Raw genomic sequence first — 16,226 nt, 5'->3', positions numbered from 1 at the left:
TACTGTACATGCATTACTTTTATTCTCCAGATAGACAAATATACATTAATGGTGTGTATAAAACCTTGGGTAGACTCATGTATACAACTTGTTACAAAGATGTGACAATCTGACATTATGGCTAACGCTAGCCTTATGAGTCAACATGTCATGAGACAGACTATTTTAGCAAGCGTTGACTGAGTATTCACAATAGCTCTTCATTATTATTTTGGTTGTTTGGAAAGCAGTGGGATAGCTGTGGATGAAGGATGGCTCCCTTAACGGTCTCAGAAACTGAAATGGTTCTTGATGTCCTTGATCTGTTTCATCATTTCTCCTATGTGCTCTCCCCTGGAAGAGAGAGGGAAACAAGAGGCTACTTGAGGGAAATAACACTGCTAGATCATATTAGACAAGACTCAGGACCAACATTAAACAGTAGGGACAACATTCAAAGTTTGGGATCATCTCCAAACAAAACGGGTCAATGGGTGTCATATGGCCAGCAGGCTGAACACCCAGGGAAGAGCAGCTCATACTCACTGTTCTTTTATAACCTCCTGGACACACTTCCTCTGGTGCGCGTTGAGGGCAACAGTAGCCCTGGCTGGAGACACCCCTTTGTCCATCTGTTTCTTCTGGTACTCCTCCTTCATATTTACCTGGGAGAAAATAAGACACCAGCCCAGTTATTACTGTGAACCAGTACGAGGCTCCATGAGGATGATGACGAAGACCTCAAGACATATCAGTGTGGATGTCGGATCACCACCTCAAGCTGAACCTCGGCAAGACGGAGCTGCTCTTCCTCCCGGGGAAGTACTGCCCGCTCCATGATCTCGCCATCACGGTTGACAACTCCATTGTGTCCTCCTCCCAGAGTGCAAAGAACCTTGGTGTGACCCTGGACAACACCCTGTCGTTCTCCGCTAACATCAAAGCGGTGACCCGATCCTGCAGGTTCATGCTCTACAACATTTTCAGAGTACGACCCTGCCTTACACAGAAAGCGGCACAGGTCCTAATCCAGGCACTTGTCATCTCCCGTATGGATTACTGCAACTCGCTGTTGGCTGGGCTCCCTGCCTGTGCCATTAAACCCCTACAACTTATCCAGAACGCCGCAGCCTGTCTGGTGTTCGACCTTCCCAAGTTCTCTCATGTCACCCCGCTCCTCCGCACACTCCACTGGCTTCCAGTTGAGGCTTGCATCTACTACAAGACCATGGTGCTTGCCTACGGAGCTGTGAGGGGAACGGCACCTCCTTACCTTCAGGCTCTGATCAGACCCTACACCCAAACGAGGGCACTACGTTCATCCACCTCTGGCCTGCTAGCTCCCTCTACCTCTACAGAAGCACAGTTCCCGCTCAGCCCAGTCAAAGCTATTTGCTGCTCTGGCACCCCAATGGTGGAACAAGCTCCCCCACGACACCAGGACAGCGGAGTCACTGACCACCTTCCGGAGACACTTGAAACCCTACCTCTTTAAGGAATACCTGGAATAGTATAAAGTAATCCTTCTACCCCCCCACTCAAAAAAAACTTTACAAAAAGTGGTTGTCCCACTGCCTATCATAAGTTGAATGCACCAATTTGTAAGTCGCTCTGGATAAGAGCGTCTGCTAAATGATGTAAATGTAAGAAGGCGGCTCACCTGTTTGATGCCGTTGCCCAGGTGACGCAGCTGGTCGTTGATAGTCTGCAGTTCTTTCTTCATGTCCTTCTCACTGTCAGACAAAACGGGCAGCTGACCGCGCAGACTGCCCAGAACCTGCTTCACCCTGGAATAGTTGATGTAATAGAAGCTCTGAAGCAGATAGCTTTTGTTTTTTGAGAGGAAGTCAGTTCTTATGTTGCTTGAGTCTGTCTGTTTTGAAGACTTTAAAAACAAAATGTATAAACAAATGTAAAGACTTCTGAAACAAGCCATGAAGAAAGTTTAGATTTGAAAGAGGAGCGTAGAGAGACGGGTGTAGCTAGCTACCTGTTCATGGTGGCCTCCTGGCGATACTTGGCATCCTCGTACTTATCAGCCAGACGCTCTGCAGACTCTCGCAGGCTTTTCCTATTGATAGAAAAAGAAATACAAGATGACATATCTCCAAAGTATATGAAATGCATGGTAAAGCTCATATGAAGCCTCAGTACTTCCATCACTGTAATTCAAATGCTTCTGTTTGGCCTCTAATTGCATTATCAACCCCAGACTGCCGGTCAAACCAAATCAGTCACATCACATTCAATTACATATGACATGACCTCATTGAATATTCATAGTATATGTACACTGGGAGCAAACAGGATAATAAATACACATTATTACTCAATTAAACAGTGCTGAGAGTATACTTTTGTTCTAAGACTACTTGGAGCACATTTCTGCCACTGCTGATAACTCTGATGCACTGTAAGATGCATTTTCTGAAGCCTTTTCCACATCTGCTGCTACCTGCTCTTGTTCTTCATGCAATACATGTCCCTGTCTTTCACTTTACCTCAGCATAGCGTAAGTGAAATGCATTAGTATTACAATGTTCCATTAATATTTTAAGTGCTTTAATTGTTATAGCACAATTCTGAGTTGCTGTAAACCTTGGGAGTGCATAGCTATGGCCATCAAGTACTAAGTTTCTTGGGAAACTTTGGTGTCTCTAGTTTACCTCTCCTCTCTGCAAAGGGCCAGGTCCTCAAGCTGCTTGTTCTTCTGTCCTGTCAGCAGTTTCACCCTGAAGAAGAAACACCAATCAGCAACATGCTTCCTGACATGGCTGTGTCTGATTACCCATACCTGCGTTCTAAATAGTATGCTTTTTGGGTATGCCGAAAATAGAAAGTTATATAGTATTTGAGATTTCAAAAGTTTTGTATGCTTTAAAATGTCAGGATGTCATACTCATTTCGGCTTTTCATCAAGTAGAATTCGCTGAACACATTGAGGAAGAGAATTGTCTTTTCACACTCACGTGTTTGACAACAGCTGATAATTAGAATAGGGGACGCGCTCTACAAAAATGTACGATTGGCGGGGAACAAGCACGATTGCGATTTAGATGACGCCTTTTCAGTATGGATGAGTAGTATGTTGTGTTGCTTACTGCACGTTTTTCCTAAACGGTCCGTTCTAAATAGTATGTAGTAATATCAGTACACAGTATTGAGGTTTAGTAAAAAGTAGGCAAGACAGATTTTGTACACAGCCTGTGTGTGTGTGTGTATCAGAACTACAAGTGATCATGTGTGTTGTTGATTAAATGTGTGTATGCATGTGTGTGTGTATGTATCTGTTAATGAGAGTGACATTTACCTTCTCTGCATATCCTCGCGGGCCATATCCTGTTTGAGGATGTACTCCTCTCTGAACACCTGGGTGGCTCTGCTCAGCAGCTGGAGACACTCTGGAGGAGGGGACGATGTGTCCTTGTCCCCTGCCCTAAACGCACAGGACAACACGACTGAGTATACACAATAAACCAAGCATAATAGTGATATTTTTGTTTATAGGGGAAGATGGGCATGCTGTAAAGTTTTATCTAACCGTTATCAAGCCAGTTCATTGAGAACTAATTGTCCTTCACAAAAACGGCCATAAGGGAGAATACTACATGTCAAAATGGCACAGCATGATGCCAAAGCATGTTGCCATGGAGTCATATGGCATCTGTGCAAATCCAAGATCTCCTACAGGGGTGTTTTCAACGCACTGTGGTGAGTGTGTTACCTCAGCATGAGAGGATTGGTGGAGCTTCGGGCCAGGATGTTTCGAATGTGCTGCTCAAAGGAGTCGTCATGCAATCCACGCAGAGGAGAGCTAGCTGAGCCTACTCCCGGGTGGGAACACAGCAGGGGAGGAGAGGGAGGCCGGATGGAACTCCTAGGACACACACAGACATGCACCATCAGCCTGTGACACACTTTCCTATCTAGATATTTTTTTAATTGCCCCCTATATAATGAAATAAAAATGTTTAGGCCATTATAGGCCAGAATTGACAATCAAAAAGGAAATTGAGTAAATACTGAACCGTACAGGAGAGGCAGTAGTAGACACTCGTAGGTGCTGGTAATGCAGATCATGGTGGCACCCAAAGACAGGTCAGACACAATCCAGAAGCCCCGTACTGGAGCTGACAAACTGTGGCCAGAGAGCGAGAGAGGAGACTTTAAAAAAAAGTTAAATACACGAGCAAACAACATTTACTGCCACGTTGACAATCTATGACAACAGTCCCCAGTTGGTACTTATGACTAAGGGGTGCCAAGGAGAATCTCAATCTATTCAATGACGTCATATTAATATCTGGTGCCTTGATAGTTGTGCTACCTGCTACTGAGGGGCCTGGTACAGAGGATGTGCTCTACGATGCAGCGGTGCTCCGCAGCCAGCTCCTGAAGACTATCCTTGTCCTCCTCATCTGTGGAGAGAGAGCATTATGACAAATCAGGCAAATTAATGCACTAATATGCACTAACCACCTCCGATTTATGTGGTAAACAAAGTAATTGAATAGACACCCCATCTGGACATGAAGGACTCACCTGACTGGAGGAACTTGTGCAGTTTGTTGAACCAAGTGAGGCCTACACTGTGCACTCCTGCCTCATGCGTACAGTGGTATCTGTGCTGGCACAGGGGGTCTGCAATAGGGTATAAAGCAAGTTTCAATGAAACATAAGGAACACCACAGAAAAAAACAAAATCACATTGAAAGTACATTAGACAAACATGATGATGGCGTGTGGACTTTTGAGACACAGCCAGACCTGGTGGGAAGTATCAATGAATCCCATTTTAGCATTCAACTATATCAACCAATCAGCATGACTCACTCACCTCTGTGCAGTCTGATTGGGCAGGTGAAGTCAGACTCCACAGGCGGCTCCTCCTCCCCAGCGGCCAGTTTGAGGGTGAGCTCCAGTTCCACACACTCAAACACATAAAGAGAGGGCACCGCCTCAGAGCCCCGCATCCACCTCTCCACTGCCTGTCAATCACACAGAGAAGAAGATTCCTTGGTGGACATACAGTGTACACTCCTGGGCTGTATTCAGTGAGGTGAAATGTTCAGAATATATGTAACGAAGAGCCAACACGATTCCCTGTTCTACTGGACAGACAATCATATCTGTTTTTCACAGAACATTTCTGAATATTCTGTAACGCTGCACTGTCTAGTACAGTACTTACTCCTGTCTCCTCCTCCTCCTCCTCTGCTTCCAGCACCACGCAATGATACAGTGTGCCCGTTTCCGTGGCAATGACCAGGATGTTGGGCACGCAGGGCAGGCAGAGCACGGCACAGGCGTCATAACCATAGTTATCCTCTGCCGCGGGGTACATGGGTAAGGGCCCAATGGGCTTACTGAGGCTACCCGAACTGAAAGACAGAAAAATGTGGTCTAGGAATGAGATTCAAATGAGATTCCTACTAATGGATGATCTTTTATCACATTTTCCTCAAACAGTAGCATAATATACTGAACAAGAATATAAACGCAACATGTAAAGTGTTGGTTCCATGTTTCATGAGCTGAAATAAAATATTCTAAAAAATGTTCCATGCGCACAAAATGCTTATTTCTCTCAAATGTTGTGCACAAATTTGTTTACATCCCTGTTAGTGAGCATTTCTCCTTTACCAAAATAATCCCTCCACCTGACAGGTGTGGCATATCAAGAAGCTGATTAAACAGCATGATCATTATAACAGGTGCATCTTGTGCGGGGGACAATAAAAGGCTACTCTAAAATGTGCAGTTTTGTCACAACACAATGCCACAGATGTCTCAAGTTGAGGGAGCGTGCAACTGGCATAATGACTGCAGGAATGTCCACCAGAGCTGTTGCCAGAGAATTTAATGTTCATTTTTCTACCATAAGCTGCCTCCAACTTCGTTTGAGAGAATTTGGCAGTACGTCCAAACGGCCTCACAACCGCAGACCACGTGTAACCACGCCTGCCCAGGACCTCCACATCTGGCTTCTTCACTTGCGGGATCGTCTGAGACCAGCCACCCGGACAGCTGATGAAACTGAGGAGTATTTCTGTCTGTAATAAAGCCCTTTTGTGAGGAAAAACTCATTCTGATTGACTGGGCCTGGCTCCCCAGTGGGTGGGCCTATGCCCTCCCACGTCCACCCATGGCTGCGCCCCTGCCCAGTCATGTGAAATCCATAGAATAGGCCCTAATGAATGCATTTAAATTGACTGATTTCCATATATGAACTGTAACTCAGTAAAATCTTTGAAATTGTTGCGTTTATATTTTTGTTCAGTATATATTTATAAGGTCGACTGAATAAGCTTCACCATGTTTTATTCATTGCAATTCAATCAGACCAAGCCAGAGAATACAACTAACTGCAAGCTGACTCTGCCTTTCCCTGGCTAATACAAATCTTGGTCGACCGAGAGTCATCTGTTCTTTTGACCAATTGATTGGTCTAAATTTTAAAATGTGCGTTTCTCCATATATACACACCCTACAGTGCAGTCGGGAAGTATTCAGACCCCTTCCCCTTTTCCACATTTTGTTACAGCCTTATTTTACTCAATCTACATACAATACCCCATCATGACAAAGCGAAAACAGGTTTTTAGACATTTTTGCAAATGTATTACAAATAAAAACAGAAATACCTTATTATTGCTATGCTATGAGACTCGAAATTGAGCTCAGGTGCATCCTTTTTCCATTGATCATCCTTGAGACGTTTCTACAATTCAATTGATTGGACATGATTTGGAAAGGCACACACCTGTCTATATAAGGTCCCACAGTTGACAGTGCCTGTCAGAGCAAAAACCAAGCCACGAGGTAGAAGGAATTGTCCGTAGAGCTCAGAGACAGGATTATGTCGAGGCACAGATCTGGGGAATGGTAGCAAAAAATGTCTGCAGCATTGAAGGTCCCCAAGAACACAGTGGCCTCCATCATTCTTAAATGGAAGAAGTTTAGAACCACCAAGACTCTTCCTAGAGCTGGCCGCCCGGCCAAACTGAGCAATCGGGGGAGGCCTTTATGGTAGAGTGGCCAGATGGAAGCCACTCCTCAGTAAAAAGCACATGACAGCCCACTTGGAGTTTGCCAAAAGGCACCTAAAGGACGCTCAGACCATGAGAAACAAGATTCTCTGGTCTGATGAAACCAAGATTGAACTCTTTGGCCTGAATGCCAAGCGTCACATCTGAAAAAACCTGGCACCATCCCTATGGTGAAGCATGGTGGTGGCAGCATCATCCTGTGGGGATGTTTTTCAACGGCAGGGACTGGGAGACTAGTCAGGATCGAGGAAAATATGAACGGAGCAAAGTACAGAGAGATCCTTGATGAAAACCTGCTCCAGAGTGCTCAGGACCTCAGACTGGGATGGAGGTTCACCTTCCAACAGGACAACAACCCTAAGCACACAGTCAAGACAATGCAGGAGTGGCTTCGGGACAAGTCTCTGAATGTCCTTGAGTGACTCAGCCAGAGCCCGGACTTGAACCTGATCGAACATCTCTGGAGAGACCTGAAAATAGATGTGCAGCAACACTCCCCCTCCAACCTGACAAGAGCTTGAGAGGATCTGCAGAGAAGAACAGGAGAAACTCCCCAAATACAGGTGTGCCATGCTTGTAGCGTCATACCCAAGAAGACTCAAGGCTGTAATCGATGCCAAAGGTGCTTCAACACAGTACTGAGTAAAGGGTCTGAATACTTATGTAAATGTCATATTTCAGTATATATATATATATATATATATATATATATTTTTTTTTTATTGCACAAAATTCTTAACCTGTTTTTGCTTTGTTATTATGGGGTATTGTGTGTAGATTGATGAAGGATAAAAAAACAATTTAATCAATTTTAGAATAAGGCTGTAATGTAACAAAATGTGGAAAGAGTCAAGGGGTCTGAATACTTTCCAAATGCACTGTATGTGTTTTAATAAAATCAACTATGGACTGAGCTTGTTTGATGCTTTAAGAGCACTGTTTTATGAAATAATTAAGACACAAATAACTCAAGATGGAGCCAAAGATCAAGATAACCAGATGAAAAAAAAACTGTTCCCGACCCTCCTTCTTCCGCTGCTGCTGGCCTTCGCAGATTCTGCCGTTATGCTCCTGAAGTTGCCGGTAATAGGCTAAAAAAAGGGGTCGGCAACTTTTTTCATGTGGATTGCCAATTTACCTTACCATTTCTACCGATCTGCATGCCAGTTATGATTTTCATATGCACATTTTCGTGGAACAGTTTCATTTCAATAATAATGTCTTCGTATCTCAAAATCATTGCCATGTGGTTAACATAAATTATATCTAAATGATACAAAGCTAAAATTAATATAACTTAAGAGCGCCTGCCTCTGCCAAATGGACACATTGTCCATACACAGTTGCTGCTTTTCGACTATAAAGCCAGTGTTACACTAGTGTACACACCCTTATGTTATACTAGAGAATTTGTGTTTCCATAGCTTGGACTGACAGTCAGAATTTGTGAAGAGCAGAATCAACAATACCTGCATAATCAAAACAGATGCTTTGTGAGAAGGTGTTAAAGTTCACAGTTAGCCATTGTTATGTAAATAGAGGCTAAAAAGTACCAGTGGCCTGCCTTTGGCCCCAAGTGAGAGCAGGTCCGCCGAAGCCATGGCCCAGTGAGACACAGGGTGCCGGCCGGCCCATGTAGAGCCAAGTCTGAGCCTTTTGGGTAAAACACTGGGGTAAATCCTGTATGGAAATGGCAGCTAAAGAACATAGCGCAGAATGCAGAGATAGGCCTATATACCAATGCAAGTAGGCCTAACTTCCATTGCTAACTAGGTAAAAATAGCCTACATAAAGCCAACAAATAAAAACATTGCAGGTAGAAAATATCCTGATAAAAATAAATATTCTATAAATCACATTGTCTATGCAGTTTGTTCATGTTCTTTCAATCACAATCCTCTCTCTACTCCGCCTGTCTGCAATGAACTTGAAACATTGTATCAACTACTGTATGTCAACTGGATCCAGCCTGAAGCTTGTGCTAGCAAACTTGCAACATTGTCTCAACTATTCTGGGCCCTCAAGAGTTTCCCAGCTCTGGACAGACACAGCTGTATGTGCGCAATGTATACGAATAAATCAGGTATTTTATGACGTTTGCACTGGATCAGAGCATGACATTTTTCAGTTTCACGCCGAGGCTAGGTGGTTATTGAAAGGAAGAGAGCTGGAAAGATTTTTCAAATACATGAAAAGTCAGTCTCAATGGATGTAAAAACAGACTTTGTTTACTTGCTGTTTGAGGTGAAGAAAAAATTACTTTGAGATGCTCCACAGCTCATTAGTGGTGGTGAGATAAGACAATCAGAAATACTATCAGCCATCCCCAAATGGGCACATTTATACATTTGCACGCAGGCCAGGTAGCCTAGACCTACTTCTATGCGAAATCACCAGTAGTACATTTACCGTTAATCTCCATAATTTCTAATCTACAATATTTGTTTGGATTCTGTTAATGCATTCAATATATTATTATTACAGTCGTTTAACGTTCTCATTGTCGGAGTGGACACATTTGCAGAGCTCACAACCTATGCTACACTTGTGAGAAACAAGTTTTGGTTTATTTCATTCCATTTACGTGTTTTGTCAATTTATTCATTGTCTTTTGTTTGCAGCGCTCCTGTCAGTGTTGAGTAAGGACGTGTTTTACCCTTATTCAACACTAACAGGAGCGCTCCAAATAAAATAATGAATAAATTGACAAAACTCTCAAATGGAATGAAATAAACCAAAACTTGTTTCTCACAAGTGTAGCATAGGTTGTGAGCTCTGCAAGCATGTCCGCTCCGACAATGAGAACGGTAATCAACTGTAATAATAACATATTGAATGCATTAACAGATTCCAAACAAACATTGTAGATTAGAAACTATGGGGATTAACAGAAAATGTACTACTGGTGATATATGTAATGGGAAATTGATAGACTAACAATCAAAGGGAAAACAATTCACACAATGAAGTTATGAAACAGTGAATGTGCACAAATTGGCAGGAGAAAGCGCATTCTGGAAAGAGACGCGCTTGGCAGTCTTCAAGTTCAGAACTCAGGTAGTTGTAAATGACAAAAACAAGAGTGTACCCTGTAATTGTGCATCAAGACACTGCCTCTGAGCCCCTTACCTGTGTGCGAGGCTGGTGTAGCTGAGATAGGTCTCTCCATTCTCATAGAGTATGTAGAGAGGGTACACCAGCACATCCTCCTTGGACCGCTGGCCTGTGAGCTGTCGAGGGGCACCTGCCACAGGTCCAAAGTCGAACGCCACAGCGATCTCCCCCAGAGAGGCTGCATAGGAGCGCCTGAGAAAGAGGGGTGAGCGACAGAGATCTCATTAGTAAGCCAGATAGCAGGGTGTAGGTCAATTACATTTTGATTCGGTCAATTCAGAGGATGAAATAACTCACCCTCGAGTGTGTACACTGCTGTCCTCCTCTGATTGGGACACTGATAGCGCTCTAGCTGGAGTCTGAGGCTCTTTCAACCCATAGAACCTATACACACCAATCAAATGTCAATGCAGTGTAATTGTATGGTCAATACACATATAAATCACTCGTAGGAGCTGGTGGTGCAGATCACAGTGGGGCCCTAGCTAACAAACCCATTGATTGATGAGACATAAAAATAAATTAAAAAAGAAAACTATCACAACTGTCATTATATCAGTGCTTTGTAAATGGTGCTGTGCATGTTCACCTGATGGTGTTGTCAGAGGTCAGCAGCACTAGGTGGGGCTCCTCCGTCTCACTGGGGAACCAGGCGGCCTGCCGCAGGGTCACTGAGGCTGAGCTGGTGAAGAATCGCTCAGCTACAGGAATAGTCCTGGTAGAGGGTAAATCACATTTCACTCAGCACAGAATCCTTAATTAATCTACCCCATGGAATAGAGTCAACACAGGATTTAGAGTGGTGTAAGAATGTTTATTTGATATGAACCAAAATATGAGATTTTCTTTGAACTCAAGACAATAAGCGTGGGATGGGGATACTTCCTTACAGTAGGCTATATGGGCCATTTAGTTACAGCCCACGGCACAATTCTGTTATAGAGAAAAATAAACTATGATACAGGTGCTTCCTAACTGTTCAAGTAGGGACCCTGCAGAGTGCTCTTCAGATCCCTAAAGGGACCAAGATATAAAAATAAAAATAAAATGAGTCAGATAGTTATTTATGATAGAAATGGGTATTGGGATAACGTTTCATACTCACTTGCAGTTAACTTCGCTCCGTCCTCCTTCAAACTCTGACCTCTTGCCCCACCGCTGTGGTAATTCTAGAATGGTGGCACCCCGTTGTCCAATGAGTGCGACATGGTACTGTGTTGGGCTCAGCAACACCTGGCATACTTCGAACCGTGGTGGATTGATGCACAACAGAGTCTGAGGAAAGAAATGAAAGTCAACTGATGTAAGTCTTCAACATCACAATGCTTATCACCAAAAAATACACTGACTGTACAAAACATGACAGACTGACCAGGTGAACGCTATGATCCCTTATTGATGTCACCTGTTAAATCCACTTCAATCAGTGTAGATGAAGGGGAGGAGACATTTTTAAGCCTTCAGACAATTTTGACATGTCTGCCATTCAGAGTGTGGATGGGCAAGACAAAATATTTAAGTGCCTTTGAACGGGGTATGGTAGTAGGTGCCAGGCGCACCGGTTTGCGTGTGTCAAGAACTGCAACGCTGCTGGGTTTTTCCCGCTTAACAGTTTCCTGTGTATCAAGAATGGTCTACCACCCAAAAGGACATCTAGACAACTTGACACAACTGTGGGAAGCATTGGAGTCAACATGGGCCAGCATCCCTGAGGAACGCTTTCGACACCTTGTAGAGTCTATGCCCCGACGAATTGAGGCTGTTCTGAGGGCAAAAAAGGGTGCAACTCAATATTGGGAAGGGGTTCCTAATGTTTTGTACACTCAGTGTAGATGGTAACATTGATTAGGAGTTGAGAGGATTTCATTTGATTTAGGCAATATGATAGCTCCACCTTGCCCGAGCTAGGTGGAATATTTGCCATATTGCTTCCACCTGTCCAATCCTCTCAGATCTCCACAAGCGCTAGAGGGTAGTATATAGGGGTAATGTGTTGTTTCTGGACAAGGCCTGAAACAGTATCTGGGCAGAGGAGGAGATGATAAATATGACGAGTCTCCTCTCTAGCCCAGTTAGCTACCATTCATTTTCCCATTAGATAGCTCTACAAGCGTTATGTCAAAATACTGCATGTTCGTTACTCACCAAATATGGAGTTTCGCTTAGCAACTATTGTCATTTACTGCCGTCACGCCCAGTATGTACTTCCAAAAAATTTCCTTTATTTTTTTGCAAACAAAAAAATAAATCACTCATTACTGTCACACACAGGTCGGCTGATCCAGCAGCCGTACAGTATCCCGAATGATCATTGATTATCACCTACAACAGTGTATGAATGTCATATCAACCTGTTGTTTCACATGCACTACATGGAATGCAATAATATTTAAATTAAGTAGACAATATAGGGTATGTTTTTAGTGATATTTCCAAAGAGGTGGATTTGGCACATGCGCACTTGGTCAAAAACAATACATAGCCTAGATAAATTTTTTCAGTTGCTTGTAAATTTCTATTTAGACCTTTTTTAGAAGCACGCACCGGCCGTGATGGCAGTAAATGACGCTCAGCAAAACTCCATATTTGGTGAGTAACTAAAGTATTTTGACATTATATTTTGACACTGATTAGCCAGTTCATCCTCTTTTAGACTGCTGATTGGCTAGCTCATTCTCCTCAGGAGTATGGCATCATACTCCTTGAGGAAATTGCAAGCATTTTTTAAATGGTCTGTTTGAGATACAAGTTTGAGATTGAGTTTTTTAAGTGTTCTTTCCCCAATGTATGCTTTGGCCACAAATACAAGTACAGGACGAGTCAACAACATTATTTGGATACAGTGGCGGCTCCTGAAAAAATTCTCAGGGGGGGCAAATTTTCTGATGATTTAGGTGACCTACACACATTTTAAAAAAGATATGTCCAGCAACAACATGAAGACAGGGGCAGCATATAAGTCAATACCAGAAGCATTTATTGACTGATCTCAAAAGTGTTGGCTTACCAGGGTTGGTGGAGCCCTCAGTTTCATCTTTGCCTCGCAAAGCTAACTCAAACACTCCGCAAAACTTCACACACTAGATTAGCCGGCTGAGGATGTGGCGGTTCTTGCTAATGTCGTAGTAAATATATTTGTTATAGTGAATATGGAATATGATATGTTGAGTAAAATGTTGTGCTAAGATCTATTTAGGTCAGGAGCTGGTTATAAGTTCTGTTCCTATCCAATAACAATGGACAAAAGGGTCCTATCTTGTCAGCCTTGTCAGTTTCAGTTCTCCAGTAAACTTGTGATTATCAACACTAACCTCATCGTTGTGGCGGCGGACAGCTAGCCTGTATCCCTCATCCAGTTGAGTGGGAATGTTCACTCTCCCCAAAGCAGACAATCTCAAACAGGTATCCATGTGGGTCTTTGACAGCTCATGTTTCTTAATCTTTCCTGAAAGATGGTGCATGTCCGTTACACACCAGTCGCTGTCCAAGCGGTGCTGTCTGCCATGCCGCCTTCAGGGTGAAAGAGTAAGCAGGGGGTAGCAGAAGACTGCATTAGCTACATCGCAGCCTGCTAGCCAGGTTTTTCGTTCGTACCAATTTTTGGAAAATCCTCGGGTGTAGGACTTCCCCCCTTTAGTAGAAACCTGTTGAATTATTAAATTTGGTCTGGGAGGTCCTAATTGTTTCGTTGCCAATTTATCTTCATTTGTTCGCCGACAAAAAGGAACTTCTTTCAAAGACACAATCGAGTTGCACTGAAGCCTAGCCATTTTGACAGTAATACTGAATTGATTGACGCTGCTACCCGCTCTTTTCTTAGTTACGTTCATGGTTATGTTACGTATGACGAAAGCGCGTAAGTGCAAGCCCTCAGAAACCCATAGAGATTGTATTGAAAGCTCTGATATTTGAAAAAAAATAGATTTTACATGGGAGTCTATGACAGACTTCTGGGCGATTTTCAACCTGACTGAAATCGCCCCAAAAGGGGGGGGGGGGGCATTTGAAGCACGACTTTAGCCTGATTGGACATTTAGTGGCACTGTGGCAGATCAGACGTCTAGATTACAACACTGATAACTACTGTTGCCGTGATATAATTGATTAGAAAAAAAATCCCTTCCTTTTCCCGTTTGGCAGTGCGTCGCCCATATCGCCCTATTGAACACACCGCCCCTGTTTGGATATGAGTTAACAGAATATGAACTTTCAAAAGTGAGAGTTTCACTGGACAGTTACTTTAGAACTGCAATTATTTCTCTCAGCCCCATGACAAAATGTGTAGAATTGCAATTCTAAACACATTCTGCTAACTTTGCCACCGCTGCTTAAAAGAATACTAGGGGAAACACTGGGTTCAGACAAGGCCACTGTGAAAGCGATTGCATATTGTGCCAGGAATTAATTGGAATTAATGGGAGTGGCAACTGACTGTAATTACATTGCCGAGACTATTCTAGCTAATATAATTCGTTAAAAAAACTTGTCAGAAAGTAGCTAGCTAGATGAAGAACCAACCTTTAACCACGTTATCTAGTAACTTACTCACCTGGTATTTCACACTCTCATTGCTGTCCTCTGAATTGAGCTGCCTCAGGTTTGTCGTGTAAAAAACACTGTCTGCGTCATTCCACAAGAATATGTCACCATTGAGGCAAAATGTAAGACTCTTTGCAGTTCTTCTGCAATTCGCTTTGGGTTCCAAATCAAGTTCCTCTCGTAATTTATTAAAAATATCATGACTTGGGAGCTCGCTTCGCCATCGCTCTCCAGCAAACACCGCCATTTTTCCTGTCTTCTTCTTCGATGAGGTTTAACTGCGGTTGGCATCCAATTTTTTGCATTACCGCCACCTACTAAACTGGAGTACAACTCCCTTTTATTTTGCTTGAAAAATAAAATTAAGAAATACCCTACCATCTAACACTACACTCACAAATTCAAAAATATTATTAATCATTAACACCACCCTACTCCACTATTTAAATATATTCATTCCTACCTCATGCCCTCAACCTGAAATGATGGGACATCACCACTCCCTGTAACCCTTACATTTTTACATGTTAGTGATTTAGCAGACGCTCTTATCCAGAGCGACTTACAGTTAGTGAGTACATACATATTTTTTTTTCATACTGGAATGGGTTCGCCCCGAGAGAGGGGCCCAAGCCCTGGAAAGCGTCGCGGTTCTGATGTCAAGACTCGCACACACAAATACCTCTCTGCAGCTGCCACCACAACCTCAATTTTCTTCGATTTACCTTCAATCCCTGCAGTACAATTAATAACCATAGCTATAAATGCTAAAAATCCAATCTTACTGAAACATATATCACTTGTTGGCCTATCCCTCTGTACTGGTACATATCTACTACTCTCACCACTCCTCCCCCTTTGACCCATCTTCCTCTACTTTCTTCACTGCCTCAGCATATGATAACTTCTTCACACTACTCTTACCCTGGAAACCTCAACCTGCCTCTCTCGCACGGGACATTTCTGATCCCCAGCCCCATGGGCAACAATTTTAGAATCCTACCAATGAAAACGAGCTTCAGAATTCATACAACTCAATCATCCAATCAGATCCAGATGCAAGCTGAACGCGTACAAAAAATGGGAATTGTAGTTTTTACAACCACTGATATTGAAACGAAAGTTGCCTCAAAAGTTGATACATAGTAACAACATAGCTGCTACAAAATTACGCAATGTAACAACAATCAAGGAAGTGAAAATGGTTGCAATATTTCATTTGCGAGACTCACACAGCATAACTGCACACTTGCCTACATACATTTAAAATGCTTTAAAATGTAAGCTACATAATGTTTAATATTTCATACATATTCTTTATTTTTAATTTTTTACTCATTTTGGGGTATTTAGGAAATACAGGACTTCAGCAGGCAATAATAAAATACTTCCAAACAAAATCGTGGCAGAGGTTTCTTACTGTTTATAACCTTTGCTTATAAACGACCGTGCCTTCCTGTGGTTGTCAGTGGCATTACATTAGCTGCAAACGTGGTAAGTATGTGTCGCTGCATCTTGTATTGTCTCCGCCAACAGAAACGTTCC

The 16,226-nt window shown here is 42.9% G+C and overlaps 1 protein-coding gene across 1 annotated transcript; it reads right to left on the bottom strand.

Moving 5' to 3' along the window:
- On the bottom strand, positions 1–14,944 carry LOC311142458 (nucleoporin 88-like). Its single transcript, XM_084178108.1, has 17 exons — positions 14,692–14,944; positions 11,248–11,417; positions 10,732–10,857; positions 10,440–10,526; positions 10,158–10,334; positions 5,171–5,360; positions 4,817–4,967; positions 4,522–4,620; positions 4,307–4,397; positions 4,013–4,117; positions 3,704–3,856; positions 3,290–3,415; positions 2,646–2,711; positions 1,970–2,050; positions 1,640–1,766; positions 526–644; positions 1–333 (listed from the first exon to the last, which is right to left on the bottom strand). The coding sequence occupies exons 1-17, from the start codon at positions 14,926–14,928 to the stop codon at positions 270–272; spliced, it is 2,169 nt and encodes a 722-aa protein (XP_084034234.1). The 5' UTR covers positions 14,929–14,944; the 3' UTR covers positions 1–269.
- Between the last annotated feature and the right edge of the window lie 1,282 nt (positions 14,945–16,226).

This window comes from Coregonus lavaretus (assembly GCF_964263955.1).
Source record: "Coregonus lavaretus genome assembly, chromosome: 15".
NCBI classification, from domain to species: Eukaryota; Metazoa; Chordata; class Actinopteri; order Salmoniformes; family Salmonidae; genus Coregonus; species Coregonus lavaretus.
Note: the sequence above shows the minus strand (reverse complement) of the source record. Positions and strands in the feature narration are given on the sequence as shown.

Bases quoted from the DNA above. Each gene is read 5' to 3' on its own strand.
- LOC311142458 (XM_084178108.1), bottom strand. From the start codon at position 14,928: ATGGCGGTGTTTGCTGGAGAGCGATGGCGAAGCGAGCTCCCAAGTCAT. The intron at 4,621-4,816 runs GTGAGTGAGTCA...ACCCTATTGCAG, and splicing joins CCCAATCAGACTGCACAGAG to ACCCCCTGTGCCAGCACAGA. The intron at 4,398-4,521 runs GTGAGTCCTTCA...CTCTCTCCACAG, and splicing joins GCACAAGTTCCTCCAGTCAG to ATGAGGAGGACAAGGATAGT.